Genomic DNA, 18,578 nt, shown 5'->3' on the forward strand with positions numbered 1-18,578 from the left:
TGAGGGCACCTACCTCAGGCTGTCCCTGAGGGTGGCTATGGCTGTGTGCAGAGCCTCCAGCTTCACTGCAAGCCAGCCTGGAGGGGCCCCTTTCTGGAGCAGCAGCTTCACAGTCTCCACTGCTCCCTCCATGGTGCCCACTGCTGCCTTGTACTGCTCCTCAGAGGGCGGGTGACAGGCTCTTTTGGCCACAGGCTGCAGATTTAAGCAAACATGAAACATTGATTTAATACTGTACTTGAGGGATCAGTCTTCATCCAAATGCAAGAAAGCCCTTAGGTGGAACAGAGCTGCAGAGTCCCTTGTCCTGTGAGGGTTCTTGCTGCCTGGCAGGCACTACAGCCCATGAGGATATCATACCAAGGGCCAGGAGTGCATGTGACCTTTCTTAGGACATGGAGGGCAGCAAGACCAGCTCAGCTTTTCAGAGATGCCCCAGAGCTGACAAAAATTAACAGTTTAAAGAAGGACACATACCTCTCCTGTTGACTCCAATTCTCCATCCCCTTTCAAAACCTGTGCACTCCAGGTAATCCTTTCTTGCTTCAGGCGTTCTGTCCGTGCTTCTCTTGTCTCTTCCACCTGCCTTGTCTAGGGAGAAAGCCCCAGGAGAGGTGACTAAACCCAGCTTCACAGGCATAATTTATAGGCCAGAACAAAAGGGAGACAGGGAGGGATTTTTATGTGCAGTTCAAAGAATATTATTTCTCACACACTCTTCTGATCAAAGATTGAGGTTATCTCCAACTTTGGGTTAGCATCACTGGCAGCTAGCAGTTCTTTTGTAAATTATCTACTGCCAAAAAGCTGCTCAACCAGAGAGCCCTGCCTCAAGCTGCAGCTGCCCCTCCTTTCCCAGTGCCACTGTTCTGCAGCAACAGCCATCTGCCCTAAGAGGATTTCTCCTAATATGAGATGTTTCTTTCATACACGTTCATTTAGATTTCAGAAACTGATCCAGCAGAAATAGGGAAGGTAATCAAACCAGATTATCAAATCCTGTCTCTTTGATAGGTAACTTCTTTCAAAAACAACAGTGAAATTTAATAAGTATTTTTTGTTTAAGGATAATAAATGCTTTGCTTTTAAGTTGAAAGTTCTGGAGGACCAGTGTGCATAGGAATGGCAGTTGCTAATTCTGCTGATTAAATCAAGTAGAGAAGTTCAACCAGACAGTTTCTTTTAAAGTTACTTCATGTCATGCAAATCATGCAAGTGCAGACCCATGCTGTGTATTGCTGATAGCAGATGTACAGCATCAACTAAGATAGCAGTGAAATGGTTACACAATATACATACCTTAGCCAGAAAATTAACAACTTGGTTCTTAGCTTCTTCAGAATTAAGGCACCAAGGAACAACATCTTCATGTCTTGTTTCCTGTCAAAAATGTTACTGGTTGTTCAGTACGTTCATGCTAACAAGGGAGCAAAACAGAAGTCTCTGTGACAGTCCCTGCCTCTTGCAACCAATCTAAGAACCAGTGCCCAATCCTTCTTCACTTCCAGCTCCTGAAATCTCTTCCAGCTGCATAGCCCTCAGTACTTTCAGTGTGCAACAGCTGTAACTCAGATCCAGACTGTGCAGTGAGGAGCGGCAAACATTTGAGACAGGAGAATTTGTGTACAACAGAAGTTAACAGAGCCAATGCCTGCACCCAGAGCTGTGCTCTGCTCACCTCTGCAAAATGTGTGAATGCCTCCAGTGCGTGCTGGTGAATCAGCCAGGTCTGGTCAGCCAGCAGAGAGGCAAACAGAGAGGACAGCTGGGGCACAACCTGCCTCTGCAACAGAAACAGACAGCCATCAGCTCCCAAGAGTTACTTGTGCATATCTCACCATCATGATTTATTATTAAAGACTTGCTCTGAGGGACAGGTTTGGGAAATGCAAGAGTGCTACTGCCCTGTCTGGCTAAAGAACCACTATGAGGGAGGTGACATTCTAGTCTCACTTCTTGTTACTTCTCACCAGAGAGAAAGGAGTGGCATTTGAACCTCCAAGCATCTTGCATGCACTCAGCACACCTTGATGAAAAATAAACCTGCTGCAGACCATTAACCCAAGACAACCATCCTGGCATTCCTGTATCTATTTAATGAACTTGATCCCTTAACTGTATATTTAAATACAAGAATTTTTATCAAAACTCAAGGCCATTTCACTAAGGGCACAATCCCATTTACCTGTGCTTCTTGTGGAATAAACACCTTTCCCATGGAAGACAGGAAATCCACCATTGCTAGCCGGACATGATCTGGGGGATGCAGCTGGAGCAGGGATGACTGCAGTGCAAACACCTGCAGGACACACGCCCCAGCAAACCCCATCAGACAGACTGCAGGGGACAACTGTGCAGGCCCATCTTTAAACCCAAACACATGGAGCTTAGAAACCTGAAGGAGGTATGCTGCAACTCCAGTAAAACTGGCCAGGATAAAGCTGCAGGGTGTATTTTAGAAAGAAATGAGCATGATCTCTATCACACTTCCTTACATCTCAATTATCTCACAGAAAAAATGGATTCTCAAAAGCAGCGTTAACCAAAATGCCATGTGCTTGGTTTAAAGGCCAGGAAAGTAATCAAAAAGATTATTTCCTTGTTAAGAGAAGGCCAGACCATGAAATAACTCATTTGAGATTTCAACAAATCACAAAAAACTTGGTTTTCATGTAGTGAATTATTAATAAGGTGGTGTTAGGAATTTTTTTTTACCTGGGTCATCAGTTGAGCATCTAATGCTTGGATGAAAAATTCCAAAAGGTGAAGCAATAAACACAGTGTCTTCTGGAGACATGGCTCATCTGAGACCTTACAGAGAGCACAAGATATCAGCAACACTGCATTTTAGCTCATGGAATAACTGCTTCAGAGAGAATGTCAAGTTACAGTAGCTTTTCAAAATTGTTGACTTCAAACATGTAAAACACTGCATTGTAAGCAGAAAAGAAAATATTGAAATATTCATATCAGTATTTCTAGGTAGTCATATTTTATGAGACCATTTTCTTTGATTTTTGTGATGAACATTTCCTAACCCTCCTCTCCTTCCATCACTCACTAAAATAAGCACCTCAAGGTTATCTGAACTATTTCTTTTCACTTTCAGTTGCCAAATGTCCTCACCTCAGAATGGCTGAGGTTTGAAAAGACCTCTGAAGGAGCACATTGTTGGCTTTTCACTCCCACTCTCAAACTTTCTTTTTTAATCTGGAGCATGAAAACCCTGACAATCCTTTTTTCCTTCCTTTGTGCAGCTGCAGCCATGAACAGGTACATGGTCACAAGGACCAAGCCTGACCACCTTTGGAGGAGGGTGATTGGCCCTGTGTGTCTCCATGTGCTGGGCTGTGCTCTAATCAAATCACCCAGAGTTTTGGTCACATTCTGATGAATATTTAAAATACACCAAATTTGTAACGGGTATGAAGTAAACTCAGGTATTTCAGGCTTCTACCTTGAGCAAGTCTGAATGTGACACTGAGTAACAGATGGAGTAACAAGGAACCATATATGTAACATTCAGAAAATTCAAACTCAAGCTTCCCAGAGCTCACGGCTGCCCTACAGATAAAACAGCTGGGAGCAGATGGGCAGCACTGGTACATTCTGCTTTACTGAAACAGTCCAATCCAAGTGAAACAAATGAGTAACACCAACCTGAGGAAACAGCAGCAAGACATGCTTTCACTGCTGGAGCAGCAAACTCTCTTACCTGCTTAGCCTGGAGAAAAGACCAGAACTGACTGAGCACTCCCAAGACAGATGTCCTAAGTTCTGCCTCCAGAGTGGCATCAGCAGAACTGCAGGCAGCCAGCAGGACAGAAAGGGCAGTGTTCTAGGAGGAAAATACATGTAAGACCAAGCAAAACACATTACATGTAAACCAACCCAAAACCCCAGGCTCATATGAAGCATCTAAATTGACACAAGGTGGCAAGAAGCCCAATGTGCTGCCTCAGCTGTACAGAACAGCTAATCCAGCAGGAGAGCAGCCAATAAAGATTCCAGAGCTGGGAAACCATCCATTACTCCTGTGAGTTTCACACACACTGCAGGTCATTTGCTGCACTGGCAGAAGAAGTCTGGCAGCAGACATTTCATGTGGAAGCCTCTGGTTTCTCACATTCCCTCATCAAAGAGACCAATGAGCATCTTTCAGATTTGATGCTGCTGCATGAAACCAGCCAGAACTTTAAAACTGAAGAGGAATTGTATGGTAAGGGACAGCATAAATGAGAAATTCTGAAGAAAAATACATCTGCTCAGCTAGAGAGCAAACAACAACCAGAATAACTAGAGAATCACAGAACCTCCACTGGCACAGCAGAGGCCCTAAGGTGCTGCACACTGCAAGAAAACATTAAAATGAGAGTTCTTGCTTACACATATGCCAGCTAGGATGGCAAAAAGCTGTGCAACAGCCTGAATAACAGAACTGAGGTGACAGCAACAGAACCCTTGTAGTCTGAAAAACTGGAGTTCATTCCTTTTTTCAGATAGAAGCAGATCTCCTTACCACGGGAGGGAGCCCTCCCAAGGCGCGGCCGCTGTTCAGCCACTGCCGGCACCGCGCCAGCCCTGCCCTGCACAGCTGAGACGCCACTCGTGCCCTAAGGTCGGGATTCAGGGCTCTGAGGGACACGTGCTGCCACACAGCCAAGCTCTCCACCTCTTCAGGGGGAAATTCACGAGCAAATTCTACCTGGAAACAAAAGGTAATAGAGTCTAAACAGACCAGAAAACAATTTGATAGCCCGGAAGATGAGAAACCAGAATGCGCTGCTGGTTTGCTTCAGATTTATTGTGTGAAACAATTTGTGTAAAGTATTTCAATAAAATCCATCTTTTTATACGAAAAATGTTTAGAAACTGCCACCTCCCTTGTCCCACACAGGACATCAGAATGATTAAGCAACTGATTCTTTCAGCTGCTTGAAGCAATGCCTAGTGAGTAGAAGAGAGGGCTTCAGCCCCTCCAGGGTACACAGAGAGGCACTGACAGGACAGGACACTCCTCTTGACACCTGATGTCACCAGAACACTCTCATCAGTCACAGATGCAATGACAGCACACAGTTTCAGCCAATCTGGGGAGATGTGCAGTTCCCATGCTTTGTCAAAAAAAAAAAGACTTCATTGCTACCCAGCAATGTGCTTTTTCTTAGAAAGGTCAATGTGGTTTTCTTGTTTGAAAGAGCACCCCTGCACAAAGTGGGACCCACAAGAAGTGATAACTTAGTGATTTAATGACTTAGACTAAGCAACAACACGTACAATAACAAGTGCAGCAAGTGAGCACTCAACATCTTGTCACTTCTCCAGAACTGAGAGGGAATATTTGAACACAGGGCACTGATTCAAATCTCTTCTACTGACAAGAGCAGATGCTGGTGCTGCACTTGCCTGATGCTCTGGAGCCATGAGGAACAGCATCCGCCTCAGCAGCACAGCCAGGGCAGGGAGCTGGCAGCAGTCACTGGGCCAAGCCTTTACCTGCATCAGGATAAAAGGGTAATGACCTCATCACTGAGGGAAAAATCACCATGGAGCAAACAAATTCTGTATAGGATATTCTGAGAGTTGCTATCTGGGATCACAGCAGTAATACTGTAAATAAAATAAGCAGGGCATATTGGCTTATATTTTCACTGTACTGCTTCTGCTAATTACTAAGCCAGTTTGAAGAATTCAAATCTCCATTTGAATCTTTGTTGGTAGCACTCAGATTAAAACTGGTGCCAAACTGCAAACATCACTGAGGTTCTTACCAAGTGGGCAATCACATTAACGTGGTGAGCACACAGCTCAGCTGTTCCATACCTGAAACATGAGAGACAGCAGCTTGAGAATCTGGACTTCCTACTCTTCTACAGACTAAATATCATAAATCTGGTCTGAGAAATTGCAATTTCCTTTAACATATTGAAACTTGATTTGCAGAAACACAATTTACTTGAGACAACCATTTCAAAAATCAGTTATTAAAGAGAGAAGTTATGTTCCTCTTGCTTGCAAGAACATAAAAATGGCTACGCTATTTCTACTCCTAATTTTCAAAATATGTTCTATATCTGAAAATAATCCAGTTCTGGGACAATTCTGTCTTATAAAAATCTCTCTCAAGCAAACTGCAAGTAATGTACAACAACAGAATGAACTGGATCTGTGGAAAGCCTGCTTGACTTGTTCTAGGAGCATCTTACCGGGCAAGGAAGCACCAGGAGTCCATTGCTAGCAGGGATGTGATCATACTGGGACCCAGCAAAGCTTCCAGCAGGGCACGCTCCTGAGGAGAAACAGGAACATTATCACAACCTGAACACCACAGAAAAGAAAGCACTGAACTTTTGTAACTACCTGACCTTCCCTAGTCTGATAGATAATAAAAATTGCCAAGACCACTGAGGTCCTCAAGAACTTTCTTTTCCCCTTTCCCAAAAGTGGCATTTGCTGTGTAACTGAACTCCAGCCATGCAACTGTGCCACAGTTGATTTCTGCAGAACTGTCTCTGAGATGTTCTCTCTGAGCATCTTTTCAGAGCCACATCATTAGGAAGAACCCATTCCTTTTAAGTAGCAGCTATGCATCACAAGAGCTGAAGAATTGATAAGCAAAACCCAATCTTACCAGCTGAGGGAAGTGTGATGGGAGTGTGGAAGCAATGAAGGAGCACAGGTGGACACAGACATAGTGATAGAGGGTGATGGGAACTGCTGGCTGTCCTGTACTGACCACCTCTGGCACACAGACAGGGAGGGAAAGCTCCCCACAACATTGCTGGAAACTGAGGAAGAGAGCTGAAAACAAAGACAGGCTGCAAGGGGAAAAGGAAAAAAAAAACAGACAAAAAAGAGAACAGTTTGGTTACAGATATGTAAGTCCCAAATCCTGCAAGCAACATTGGTATTACAAAATCTTTGTCTTCAGACAGAAAAGATAGCAATAATTCAGTGTTTTACACCAGATTTATGTTGCTGACTGCCTTCCTCTTTTACCAATTCAGGTGATAATTAGAGGGTTCAGGCATAAAAGTGTGAGATTTTAACTTAGTGAAGTATCAACAAATTACATTCAGAGCCTTATTCCTACCCTACAAGCACTCTAAAAACCACTCCTTCCCCGAAAAAACAAAGCCATCTCTGTGTCTGTATCCTTCACTCCTGAGGCAATGGACATCAGATCCTGTTAGTCTTGGCATAAGGATGGAAATCCACAGTGACAATTTTCCAACTACAGTTGCAAAGGAAGCTCCAGCAGCTGAGCCCCTTTGTTGGCCTGTTTGACTGCTGTGGTGAAAAACCACAACAAAAACCTTTTCAGTACCTTTTTCCTGTGTTCCAGAGAGTTTGCACTTCTTCTGGCTGAGAGGACAGCTTGTCCATTATGGTAAGCAGGAGGAGACAGTGGGGCAGCTGCTGCTCAGGAGGGAGATCTGTAGAAGTTTGGGTTTCAAATGTGAATTAAGTTGCCTGGATTTATTTACTGCGTGTGTAAACTGGCTTTTAAGCAAGTGTAGAGGCAAACTGATGAGCTATCTCAGAATTGTGAGATGTTGGTCAGGGCAGAAATCAAGGAGAAGAGCTTGTTGAAACAAAAAGCTGAGATTTTCCCAGGCATGCTACTTTTCACAGAAAATATTTACTTTATGAAAAAAAAAAGCTGTCTTCCTCTACCAATAGAACAGCAGAAAAAAAAATCTGTCTTACTTTTGAAAGTTTGTGGCAAATGTGGATTGAAATTATGCAAAAGAGCAGGATTGACAGGATTTCTGTTAATCAGATTAACAGTGCACTTGCTATGAGTGCTTTGGAAAAGATGAGTCCAGCACCAACATAAACTATCTGTTTATGTATATTTTATGTATATTTTATAATCCATCCAAGCTAGCAGGCAATCAGCTCTATCACAGCACTTACAGAAGAACCAGAGACAAGCAAGTGAGTCACAGAATATTATGGTCCAGAAAGTCAAAATGTCAATGCTGACCCCTCAGACAGCACTGGGATTGTACTTTAGACTCACCTAAATTTTCACTTAACACTTGTTCCATGAAAGGACTAAAGGGAAGGAGCTGGGTGATGAGAGGGTCCAGAGCCACAAGAAAAACCTGGGATATTTCATCTTGATGAACTTCCAAGATCTCTGGAGCATAAAGACTGGGAGGAAATTTGCTGAGGGGAAATGGAAAAAAAAAAGTTAAATATTCTCAGTAGCATTTTCAGCAATACTACTTTTTGAATTTGGTTTTTTCCAAAAGAACTACAGAAAGCCAAATTCATTATTTCCTTGTTCCTGTGAAATAAAAGACAGAAAAGGCTCCCCATTTCAGAATATCTGTTATAGCCCAAGAGTTACAACTCTGCATCTAGCCTTCAAAATAAGCATCACAATCCAATATTTTACTAAACATTTAAAGAAAACCTTACACACAGAAAAGGTGTGTAAAATACATAACATCTCTCAGAAGAAACATATCAGATCACAAAGAGTCAAGTGAAAGGGAAAAGCCAAGAAAATGCCTTTATACACAATTTTACAGCCATAAATATCACAGCACTAAATTAACACATGACCCTAAAAGGGTATCACAGTTTCTCTGAAGAGGAAAAAAAACACCTTGGGCAATAAAAGAAAAAAAGAACCAATATGAGAATAGAGCAAGAGATCATGAAATGAAAACCTTCTACTCTTGCAGCTTATGAAGTGAACTGTAAAAATGCTACTTTCCTACTCAAAAATCCCACTCAGTTTCCCTGAGTGAATAAAAATTTACAACCTTCCACTTGAGAAAAACCTGCAAGGGGAGTAAACTTAGAAGAAGAAACTCATTAAAAAATATCCACCCAATCTTGCAGTGGAGCATTGCAGTGAACTCAAGTGCACAGCTCACCACAGAGCCTGGTGTGAATTCCCCCAAAGGAAAGGGCAGAAATCAGCCCTCTGATTTCATGGAATGAGCAATTATTAATATAAAGTCTGGGTTCTCTTATGCCTCCCCAGCACTGCAGAAACCAAACTTTTTGAAAGGAAAGCGATAAACCACTTGCAGACATTGATAAGTGTAACATTATAAGAGCATCTGCTTCCAGGAAAACCAGAGTCCTTCTGTGAGATTGTTCTGAAATTTTTCATAACTTTACTGTTGTGTTAATAATTTTGTGCATTCTGTTTCTGATCCCTCTTTCTCCAGGACAAATTTTTACGAAGTTTGTCTTAAAGTAGAAATAATCTGTCAAAAAGCACTGCTGACACCTGCCTTTAGTTGTAGAATTTTTTTTTCTGCATATCCTACATATAAATTGTTAATGAATCTTGCATAAATAGTTGCAATGAAGTTAATGGTTTGTCATTATGGGACATGCAGTATTGATCAGGAATATAAAGAAGAATATAAGACACTAAACCACTTGATTTATTAAAAATATTTTAGCTTTTTGTACATGAAAAAGAATGTAACAACTCTGGAATGAGAAGTGCATTTTTACATCTCAAAATATTTGTAATTTAAGAATGCAATATTGAAATGTTATTAAGATACTATCAATGATCAATTATTTGTACTTCACATACCTGTATATCTGAAGAAAGAGCTGATGCAACTGAGAACAGGAATCAGAGAGGCAGGCACGAAATTCCTGCAAAAGTCATCAATTTTGAGTGGTATTTTTAAAATAAAATCCATGATTAATTACGTGAATTACTGCACACCTCCTACCAACTCCTCAGTGCCACTGCATGAAACAACCTGTTCCAGTTTATTTTTCTGGGAAATCCCAGCAGTAACCCTGTGAGTATTTACAGGTGGAAGAACTAAAGCAGGTTATGCATGGATTTTAATTATACAGCCTATATGGGATAGCTGTAAATCATTAAGATATAACAAAATTATTCCATTTGCAGACCAGAGGCTTAAATTTAATGCTAACATAGAATTGAAATATTAAAAGCTACCTTGGTGTAGTGTACAAGGGAGTTAGCAAAGAACCTGCACAGTTTCACTGTCTTCTGGAACAGCCTGAAGTCAGTGCCCTCCTGTCCAAAAGAAGCAGTTCAAAAGTTGAATTACTACAGAGTAAAATAGGAATTTAGATTGCTAACAATGTTCAAAACCTATTTCACATTTTATTCTCCACAGACTGTAAAGCTAAGGGGGGGAAAACTTTAAAAATATTCAGTATGTATGCTTCAGCACCTTCAGAGCAATATTAAGGATCTGCCTGACCTTGGGATAGTGTCAATTTAGGAAATAAACAAAAATTCTCACATAGTATGGTGAAAACTTAGTGTCTCACTAAAACATCCTCAATCTACACAAAGATGGGGGCCTTATTTTCATGTGACTTCAAAGGTATTCTGTCATGAAATAAAGAAAACCCCAAAAAACCCAAAAAAATTACTCCAAGCAATAATACAGCACAAAGAATTTCTCCTCCTCAGGTTCACTGGCAGCTTTGGGAGCTTTTTAACTCACCTGTATCTCTGACACCTTCATCTGCTCAGCCAGCTGCAAACAGGAGTCAAAAGAAAGAAGAATGTCCTTGCACAGGCCATTGAGGATGTCACTGTGCTTCAGGTGGCACTGCAGCAGGGAGTGATGCTTCAGGCTTTGCCTGAAAGACAGGAATATAACCAGGTATTTGATTGTCAGAAGTGATTGTGCAGTGAGCTCTTACAAATCCAAATAACTAATTCCTCTATGTAGCCTTTTACACAGCAGTGATTGGTGCAACATCCATGAACACTGAAAGCAGAAGCTCAGAGAGAACAACCCTCTCCATGGCTGAAACCCAGGGCAGAGGCAGGATGGAAGTTGGAGACAGCCAGCTCAAGCCAAAAACATCTACAGACCTGCAGCTCAGACCTCTTAATGCTCCTCACTCAGACAACAGTGCTGCAAATTTTCTTCTGCATTGCAGTACAGAAAGTCAAGTTTCTACTGCTTTTCATACCAATTCCTACCTACTTTCACTGGCAGTGCTTTAATAATACCTCCTAGCTAAATTTCTAAATTTCCTTACTTAATAGCTTTACTTGAATTCTCTCATTTTAATTGTATTAGAAACTCTGAGCACAAAGCAAATGAGACATTCATTATTAAAAACTACACCACAATAAAACCCAAAGAGTTCAGCTACATACTTGATTATGAACTTCCACGTGTTGGCATGAAGAGCATGGTCCATATTGGAAATGACAGAGCAGATCTCCAGCACACTGTGGATTACTAAGGAAATAACAGCAGCAGCAACAGGGTTAAATCAGATTTATGAGCTCACAGCAATCCCAAGAGAACACTCAGAGAATACCAGCACACTGACATGAATTAGGAAAATGGCTCAGTTTTTTGCTGCCCCTGTCCTACAAATCTAAACAAGGTTCCTACAGCTTCAGGAGAAAAATTGAAACATTTCTGGTTCAAAATGCTGCTTTCTGAAAAGCTGGTCAGGACAGCAGGAACTGAGCACACTCAGAAACCTGTTTTAAAGTTTCAAACATACTCTCTACAGAAAAAAAAAAAGACTGAGCAAGATTAAAGTATCAAATCCATGCATACCTGACACCATATATGTGATGTCATCTTCAGTGGAAGCAGAGCCCATGGAAATCAGATCAACCAGTTCCATCAGCTGCTTCTGAAGGGAGTAAGTTTCCTTGAACATGGATTGTAGGAGGTCAGAAATTAAGTGCAGGTGCCCATAGTACACTGATTCACTGTCCTGAAATGGGGAGGAAGAGGTTTGTAAAACAGCTCAGGACTCACAGTTTTTCACATGCAGAAAACACCAAGGGCTTTTGCTATACATTTCTCTGGAAAAAAAAGAACAAGGCACAGATGTACCTACTTTAACTCAGTAGACAGCCCCTGAGCACTCAGTGTAAAATATGTTCACCTGCAGCTCGTGGGAAACTAACAAGGTCTGGCAGGCCCTTGTGAGTTTAGGGGGCTGAGATCATATTTCTGAACCAAACAGGACAAGGTCAGCAGCAAAGGAAGTAGCATGCCAAGACTTCCCAATACTTTCAAATTAGAATTACTAGATAAAGATATGGCACCTGAGTTTGAGTCCTGACATGGAAAACTGATGTAAATGTTCCCATAAGAAAGAAATATTAAAAGTGAAGATGAAAGGCAACAAAAAGTTAGTGTGTCCTTATGATAATCTTGTTTTATTTTCAATGCTTAGAGGGAATTACTGTTACACCTGAAAATCCAGATCAGTCCATATCTGAAACTGATACACACTGCTCACTGTAACCAACACAAAGCTGCTAATCTCAACTTCCAATCCACTCTGGAACTTGCCATTTGTAGCTCTGTAAATACTGTAGCCATCAGGACTGCACAGATCCCTCAGAGCACTCTGCTCCTGAGCAGAATGTTCAGTTAACACTGATGCAAAGGATGGAAATAGCCCAGTCTGAGCCTCTCACCAGCAGGTCAGATTTGCTGGGCAGACAGCTGAAAAATCACCTTTGTACTTGTGCACTAAGTGCATTCTGAAAACGACTTATCAACTAAAATTAAAAGAATAATACTTTAATGTGGTATTCACATTCTCTGAACAGAGAGAGCCATAATTCTCTCTCCCAGGATTTTTCCTGGGGAAGCCAGTGAGAACCTCAGAGAAGAAGAGAAAACAATTCTTTCTCTATTCACTACTGTTGTTTTGCACACGTGGAATGTGTTATGGAGATTGTTTACCCAAAGTGATTTGTTAACTGGACATTGATGAAGGTTGTTTGGATTGCTTGGCCAATTGGGTCAAACCTGTGTCCTGGTTGGTGCAGACAGTCACAGGTTTTTCTTTAGTATCTCTTTTAATACAGTATTCCTTAATATGTAATTTAGTATAGTATTAATATAATATAGTATAGCTTAATAAAGCAATTGTTCAGCCTTCTGAATCATGGAGTCAGAACACATTATTCCCCACACTGGGGTCACCTTACAACCATACTCCAACAACAGTACGATTTCAAAACAAGACCATCTTGTGAAGTGTCTCCCCAAAGCCGAGGAGCAGCAGGAGCTGTGTGCTCCCTACCTTGCAGTGTGTGAAGGTGCCCTTCAGCACGCAGAGGACGGAGGGAGGCAGGGAGCGGACGCTGCGCAGGGACAGCTCCTGCGCCGAGCACACGCAGCGCACGCAGCCCGTCAGCATCTCCAGCAGCTGCACCAGCGCCTGGGAGCAACACCCAACAACATCAGGCACTCCTGCAAGGCCTCCAAAAGCATCTTGGCTTAGCTCAAATACACCTGGAATTTCATGGCATTTCTGAAGGGAGTAAGTTTCCTTGAACATGGATTGTAGGAGGTCAGAAATTAAGTGCAGGTGCCCATTGCGACTTGCGTAAATAAGGAGTTTGTTAAAGGTGAATGAAGCTCCAGAGCTTTTCTCCATTACCATATCCTCTATGATAACTCCTTATTTCTTCCACTATTGTTCTCAATTTACAAAAATGTTAACATTCAGAATGAAGTATAAACAGGGACCAGGTTTTTTAAATATGGGGAGTCACATTCCATCTGCAGGAGGGACTTGGAGCAGAATTTGAGATGATTTTTAAAAATTATTGTTAGCATCACATGCTAGATGTAATCAAATAATTTACAAAATATTAACGGAACTTCAACTACAAATGAAGATTAAATCACATTTTAACCACCAGTAGCTGGCAAAAACCATTCTAAAAGCCTTTTAGTAGTTTAGGTAAAAGCAAAGAGTGATGTAAGCATTATTTTGACAGCTTATGTGATGGGACTTGCCTGTAGCAGATTCCTCACAGTGCTGCATGACTCTGTACTCTGGCTGGTCAGTCCTTTGGCCTTGCTGGATAATTCACACATCAAGTTATCAAAGAACTGTAGAGTCTGGCAGAACACAACAAAAACAAAACATTTTACTTACAAATGTACAAATAATAATAAGATTAAAGAAAAAATAACAAATAATAATGCCATTCTATACCTACTTGATGCCTTGGCAGGGAGGCACAGAGAACTTAGAGCAGAAAACACTTTCCAGCATTTCAGTCATAAAGCATGATATAACAAGAACCAATAAACTATTTTTATTTATATATTTATATATATAATAGAAGATATTGTAGCTGTTAATTTTTCTAAGATCTGTTGCTAAAACAAGCTTCACACCTAATTTGCTTGAAATATATAATTCATTAATAATATATTTCTTATATATTATTACATATATAAAATAATACTATATATTATTTAATATTTTTATTAAATATAATCTATTATATTATTCTACCAAACAGTTTTTACTTACTTAAAGCCACATAATTTTAAAAATACTTTCCTTTTGTCTCATAAAAATACCTGTTTGTTGAGAATGATGATTAACATTTTGAATACATTAAAAAAAAAGTCTGTGATATACAGACAACATCTATTCCTACTTTAACTGAGGTTTTTGGATGAGTGTTACTTTTGAGACTGCAAAGACAGTGAGGCACATGCAGGATAAACAGTGATCCTTTTTCAGGATATGCCTATTTTGAGACAATTTTCTTGTAATCTCCAAAAATTTGTTACTTGACGAAAAATAAGAGGAAAATCAAGTAGCCATTTTTAAAATGGACAAGATGAGTCTTGAAATTTAAATCAGTTTCTGATTCAGAAACCTAAATTACTGCATGGCACCTCTTCACTTCACTTAAAATGCAAGCACTGATTTTAATATACCTATGGCACAAAAATCTCCATTGTTTAATCAAAAAGAAAACATGTGTGAGGTCAGTATGGTCTAGAAGATTATTCACTATAACAAATTCACAAATTTCACAACGTTCATTTGTGATATGGGAGTGTTGAGCTCTTCAGCTGACTTGTCCTGAGAAGTTCTCTCACTTAAAAATTCTCCACCTTGGTCATTTTATAAAAAGCCCAATCTCCTCAGAAAGAAATACAACCCAAGTCTGTTGCTGAATACAGAAAGCAGAACATTGTATATTTGATTCTGTCCCTACTGTAAAGAATGAGAACAATCACAGAAACAATTCCACACAACACTGAAAACTCTAAACGAGTAAATTTCAATTTTTGTGTCCCACAGATATTGTGCAACCCCAAAAGAAGAATCACTGCAGTCTAAGCAGGTTCTAACACTGGACTGACAGACAATTCCACAGTTAACAGAAGCTGTCCTACCTTAGGTAATACCTTTGAGAAAAAAATTTCTTCCACATCTTCAAGGCTGATATGTGGCAAAAACATTTCAGTCAGGATCCTCAGAATACCTGCAAAGAAAAACATTTACAGTGTAATTCTCAGAAATATACAGCAACATACCAGAGGAAATAAAGAACAGCAGAAAGCAAAAACAAATCAGGTACTTGATTTTGAGACAGGCAACAGAGCATTTGCCTTATCTGAAATGCATGAAAACACACACATATTACCTGGAAAATCAAGTAACTCTAACAGCTCCAACATACACAAACCCATCAGAAATAGCAGCACACCTGAATAAACTTAGTGGAAGGCTGGGCACAACTGCCAGCCTACAGATCCAGTATTTGCCCATTCCAAATTGCAAATAGCAGCACATTTTACAATGCAACATAATATCCAATGTAACAGTTTTAGCAACACTCATAAACAGTTACATATAAGCCTAATTTTCTTTAAACTATTAGCTTTGTCACCCGGAAGATAACAACCCAAAAGACAGTGAAACACCAGATGAAAAACACCCTTTTTTTGTGCATTTAAAGATCAGAAGTAGCAGAAAGGAAGAAGCAGCCTTAGATGCAGTTTGTAAAGGGGCATTTATAAACGTGCAGTTAGTGGAGTCTGCAAAGAAGGTCCAGCAGGATTGCTGAAGACTCTGAAAGTTGTAGCAGAAGTATTTTAAGCACTGTAGTGATTTTAATTTTAATGCAATTGCAATACACGGCTCCACAGGAAGAGGCACATCTTAGCCATTACTTACGAATATGCTCAGTCCAGTCCTCAGACTCTTCATACATTGAGTAAAAACGTTAAAGAAAATCAAACTTGTTCTGCTGTAAAGGCTATTTTTAAAGCACCTGCAGAAGCCACAGTGACTTCTATCACGGTCTCACGTTCGCATGAAATCGGTGGGGATGCTCCACAACAGAGCAGGCTGATAGCCCGGAGTACACATAGGATCAACAAAGTATTTCCACAATGTATTAGAGAGTAAGTCTGGAGGGGTTGGCTTTTGGGGTTTTTTTCGGTGGTGTGTGGTTTGGGTTTTTTAGGGGGTTGGGTTTTGGGGGGATAGGTGACAGATGTGTCGGGGATTATCTACAGTGCTAAATGTACAGGCGATATTCTAGATTCTATGAATCTTTTATTCCAGAGAAAAGCTGTACCCGTCTCCAGGCGAAACTCCCGGCCCCTCACAGAGGTCCCGCCGCTCTCCCTCACACACATTCGGTGGAACCCCCAAGGATGCACACACCCCCCTCCAGCGCCTTTCCCACAGCCAGCCCAGAGCCCTGCTGGGAAGGATATCAGGAGCCGGGGCAGCACGGCGGGCAGCTCCCGGCGGCAGAGCTCCCAGTCCCAGCCGCCCAGCTCCCGCAGCAGCAGCTCGGGGTCCGCCTGGGACATGGCGGCGGCCGCGCTCGCCGCCCTCAGCGCGGGGCGGCGGCGGGAAAGGCGCCCGCGCTCCCACAAGGCCCCGCGCCCGAGGAAGCGGAAGCGGCGCCGCGCGGGAGCGGCGGGGCTGGCCCGGAGCGGCAGCCGCGGTGGGTGCGGGCTGGGCGCGGGAGAACGGGCCGGGAAACGCGCCCGGCGCGGCTCTTGCCACGCGGAGTCTGAAACGCGGGTTTTAGCAGAGCTGGCAGCTGTCCTAATTCCCTTGCCTGTTCCTATGGGGTTAGCTGTGACGCTGTGTTTTAATAACTTTAAGTGGTTTTTAATTTACAGAATAGTTAGGGGTGGGAGGGAGCTCTGGAGATGATCCGGTCCAACGCCCCTGCCCAGAGCTGGTGACACAGCCACGCGACCAGGTGGATTTGGGATGTTTCCAGAGAGGGAGACTCCACGACTTGCCGGGGGAGCCTGGCAATGAAAATCAAGATTCTACAACTAGACGGTTTGTGCTGATATTAATGATACATAAAACTATTTACTCTTATTTCCAGCAGCAATTCACCTGGCTCTTGGCGAGACATCTGATATTGCACCAGTGAAATACTCAGTCCTGCAACAATACCTACATAAAAGCTTGGCTGTAATAAATTAAGCTTTTAAAAAACTCTTATTCCTGAAAATGGATTTTCGATTTGATTTTGCTGTTGATGAAAATGAGAACAGTGAGGCAGATGCTCAGTTCTTAGTGCTGTGCTCTCCAGAGCACAAGCAGGAATCCAGGGAAAAGAGCAGGGGAACTGCCGATCTCACAGCCAAGTCCAGCCCGAAGCTGGCTGCTGCTCAGCACCAGGATGAGGCAGCTTTGAAGAAAAACCTCTGTGTGAAAGCTGCCAAGGAGCACAGCATTCCCCAAGATCTCAACAAATTATTGGAAAATAAAGTCATGGAAACAGTATTGGACCTGTCTTCTGTAAAGCTGTCTGTAGTGGAAATGACATGTTCAGGTGATGCTGACAGTGAAGGCATCGTGTCCAAAAGTGTTTCTTCTCACTCTGATCTCATCCCAGGAGTCTACGAAGGAGGGCTGAAAATCTGGGAGTGCACCTTTGATCTCGTGGACTACTTTTCTGAGGCTGAAATAGAATTTACCAACAAGACTGTATTGGATCTTGGCTGTGGGGCTGGATTGTTGGGAATTGTTGCTTTACAGGGTGAAGCTGCCAGAGTCCATTTTCAGGACTACAACAGCACGGTGATCGATGAAATAACCTTGCCTAACGTGGTGGCCAACTGTACCAGTGAAAGCAGGAGGATGGGCAGTGGGAAGGACAGAAAAGGCAGCAAGCCTCCTTCAAAGAGGCCCAGGAAAGCAGAGGGCTCACCTGATGTGCTCAAGAGATGCAGATTTTTTTCTGGAGAGTGGTCTCAAGTCAGCCAGCTCCTGTTGAACAGCAAACCCTGTTTGAAGTATGATTTAATTCTCACCTCTGAGACCATCTATAACCCTGACTACTACAGTGCTTTGCATGATACACTGGCTCAGCTCCTGGACAGAAATGGCCGTGTGTATTTGGCAAGCAAAGTGCATTATTTTGGAGTTGGTGGTGGTACCTATCTCTTTGAGAAATTCATTGAAGACAAAAAAGTGTTTAAAACCAGGATGGTTAAAACAATCGATCAGGGTCTGCAGCGATGCATTATGGAAATTACCTTTAAAAATTCCTGTTAAAATTAAAGTACTGATCTTCCAAAAATAGCTCAAAAATGTTTTAATCCTCATGTCTCTTTGCTTTTTCCTCTGTTATTCTAGTTTAACAAATTAAGGGTGGTGGTTGTTGAAATGTTTGACAAATTCTGGTGTTTGACCAGAAGTGAGGGACTTCTCTGATGTTGAATTTGCATAGAGTTCTGCTTAAAGCAGCATCTGTTTATGATAATTCATTTATACACAAAGATTAAGCAAGTCATTGTCTCCAGCCAGGC

The 18,578-nt window shown here is 41.8% G+C and overlaps 2 protein-coding genes across 8 annotated transcripts in view; one reads left to right on the plus strand and one right to left on the minus strand.

The window, feature by feature from the left end:
- FIRRM (FIGNL1 interacting regulator of recombination and mitosis) overlaps positions 1-16,699 on the minus strand; it is a 28,253-nt gene extending 11,554 nt beyond the window's left edge. For 3 of the 5 annotated variants that reach the window (XM_064427572.1, XM_064427570.1, XM_064427571.1), the window contains exons 1-24: positions 16,512-16,696; positions 15,964-16,003; positions 15,180-15,268; positions 13,773-13,877; positions 13,051-13,188; positions 11,559-11,721; positions 11,144-11,228; positions 10,476-10,614; positions 9,956-10,036; positions 9,575-9,639; positions 8,027-8,175; positions 7,328-7,436; positions 6,632-6,818; positions 6,207-6,289; positions 5,772-5,823; positions 5,407-5,496; positions 4,520-4,705; positions 3,716-3,838; positions 2,716-2,811; positions 2,186-2,299; positions 1,679-1,783; positions 1,300-1,380; positions 478-591; positions 14-195 (exon numbers count right to left, since the gene is read on the minus strand). In XM_064427572.1, the coding sequence (XP_064283642.1) occupies positions 14-195; positions 478-591; positions 1,300-1,380; positions 1,679-1,783; positions 2,186-2,299; positions 2,716-2,811; positions 3,716-3,838; positions 4,520-4,705; positions 5,407-5,496; positions 5,772-5,823; positions 6,207-6,289; positions 6,632-6,818; positions 7,328-7,436; positions 8,027-8,175; positions 9,575-9,639; positions 9,956-10,036; positions 10,476-10,614; positions 11,144-11,228; positions 11,559-11,721; positions 13,051-13,188; positions 13,773-13,877; positions 15,180-15,268; positions 15,964-16,003; positions 16,512-16,610 (2,675 nt within the window). In that variant the 5' untranslated portion in view covers positions 16,611-16,696. Of the gene's footprint in view, positions 1-13; positions 196-477; positions 592-1,299; positions 1,381-1,678; positions 1,784-2,185; positions 2,300-2,715; positions 2,812-3,715; positions 3,839-4,519; positions 4,706-5,406; positions 5,497-5,771; positions 5,824-6,206; positions 6,290-6,631; positions 6,819-7,327; positions 7,437-8,026; positions 8,176-9,574; positions 9,640-9,955; positions 10,037-10,475; positions 10,615-11,143; positions 11,229-11,558; positions 11,722-13,050; positions 13,189-13,772; positions 13,878-15,179; positions 15,269-15,963; positions 16,004-16,511 lie in introns of all 5 variants that reach the window. The other 2 variants (XM_064427567.1, XM_064427568.1) reach the window with 2 other exon arrangements.
- METTL18 (methyltransferase 18, RPL3 N3(tau)-histidine) lies at positions 16,040-18,368 on the plus strand. 3 transcript variants are annotated; one of them, XM_064427589.1, is made up of 2 exons: positions 16,040-16,193; positions 17,150-18,368. In XM_064427589.1, the coding sequence occupies exon 2, from the start codon at positions 17,275-17,277 to the stop codon at positions 18,322-18,324; it is 1,050 nt and encodes a 349-aa protein (XP_064283659.1). In that variant the 5' UTR covers positions 16,040-16,193; positions 17,150-17,274; the 3' UTR covers positions 18,325-18,368. The 3 variants fall into 3 exon arrangements, with proteins under 3 accessions (XP_064283659.1, XP_064283657.1, XP_064283658.1); XM_064427587.1 differs by lacking the exon at positions 16,040-16,193 and adding an exon at positions 16,617-16,747; XM_064427588.1 differs by lacking the exon at positions 16,040-16,193 and adding an exon at positions 16,710-16,747 and having other exon boundaries at positions 17,147-18,368.
- Positions 18,369-18,578: the final 210 nt, after the last annotated feature.

Source organism: Passer domesticus, chromosome 7 (genome assembly GCF_036417665.1).
Source record: "Passer domesticus isolate bPasDom1 chromosome 7, bPasDom1.hap1, whole genome shotgun sequence".
In the NCBI taxonomy this organism is placed as follows: Eukaryota; Metazoa; Chordata; class Aves; order Passeriformes; family Passeridae; genus Passer; species Passer domesticus.

What these genes read in the sequence shown, in the direction of transcription:
- METTL18 (XM_064427589.1), top strand. Translation starts at nt 17,275, where the DNA reads ATGGATTTTCGATTTGATTTTGCTGTTGATGAAAATGAGAACAGTGAG.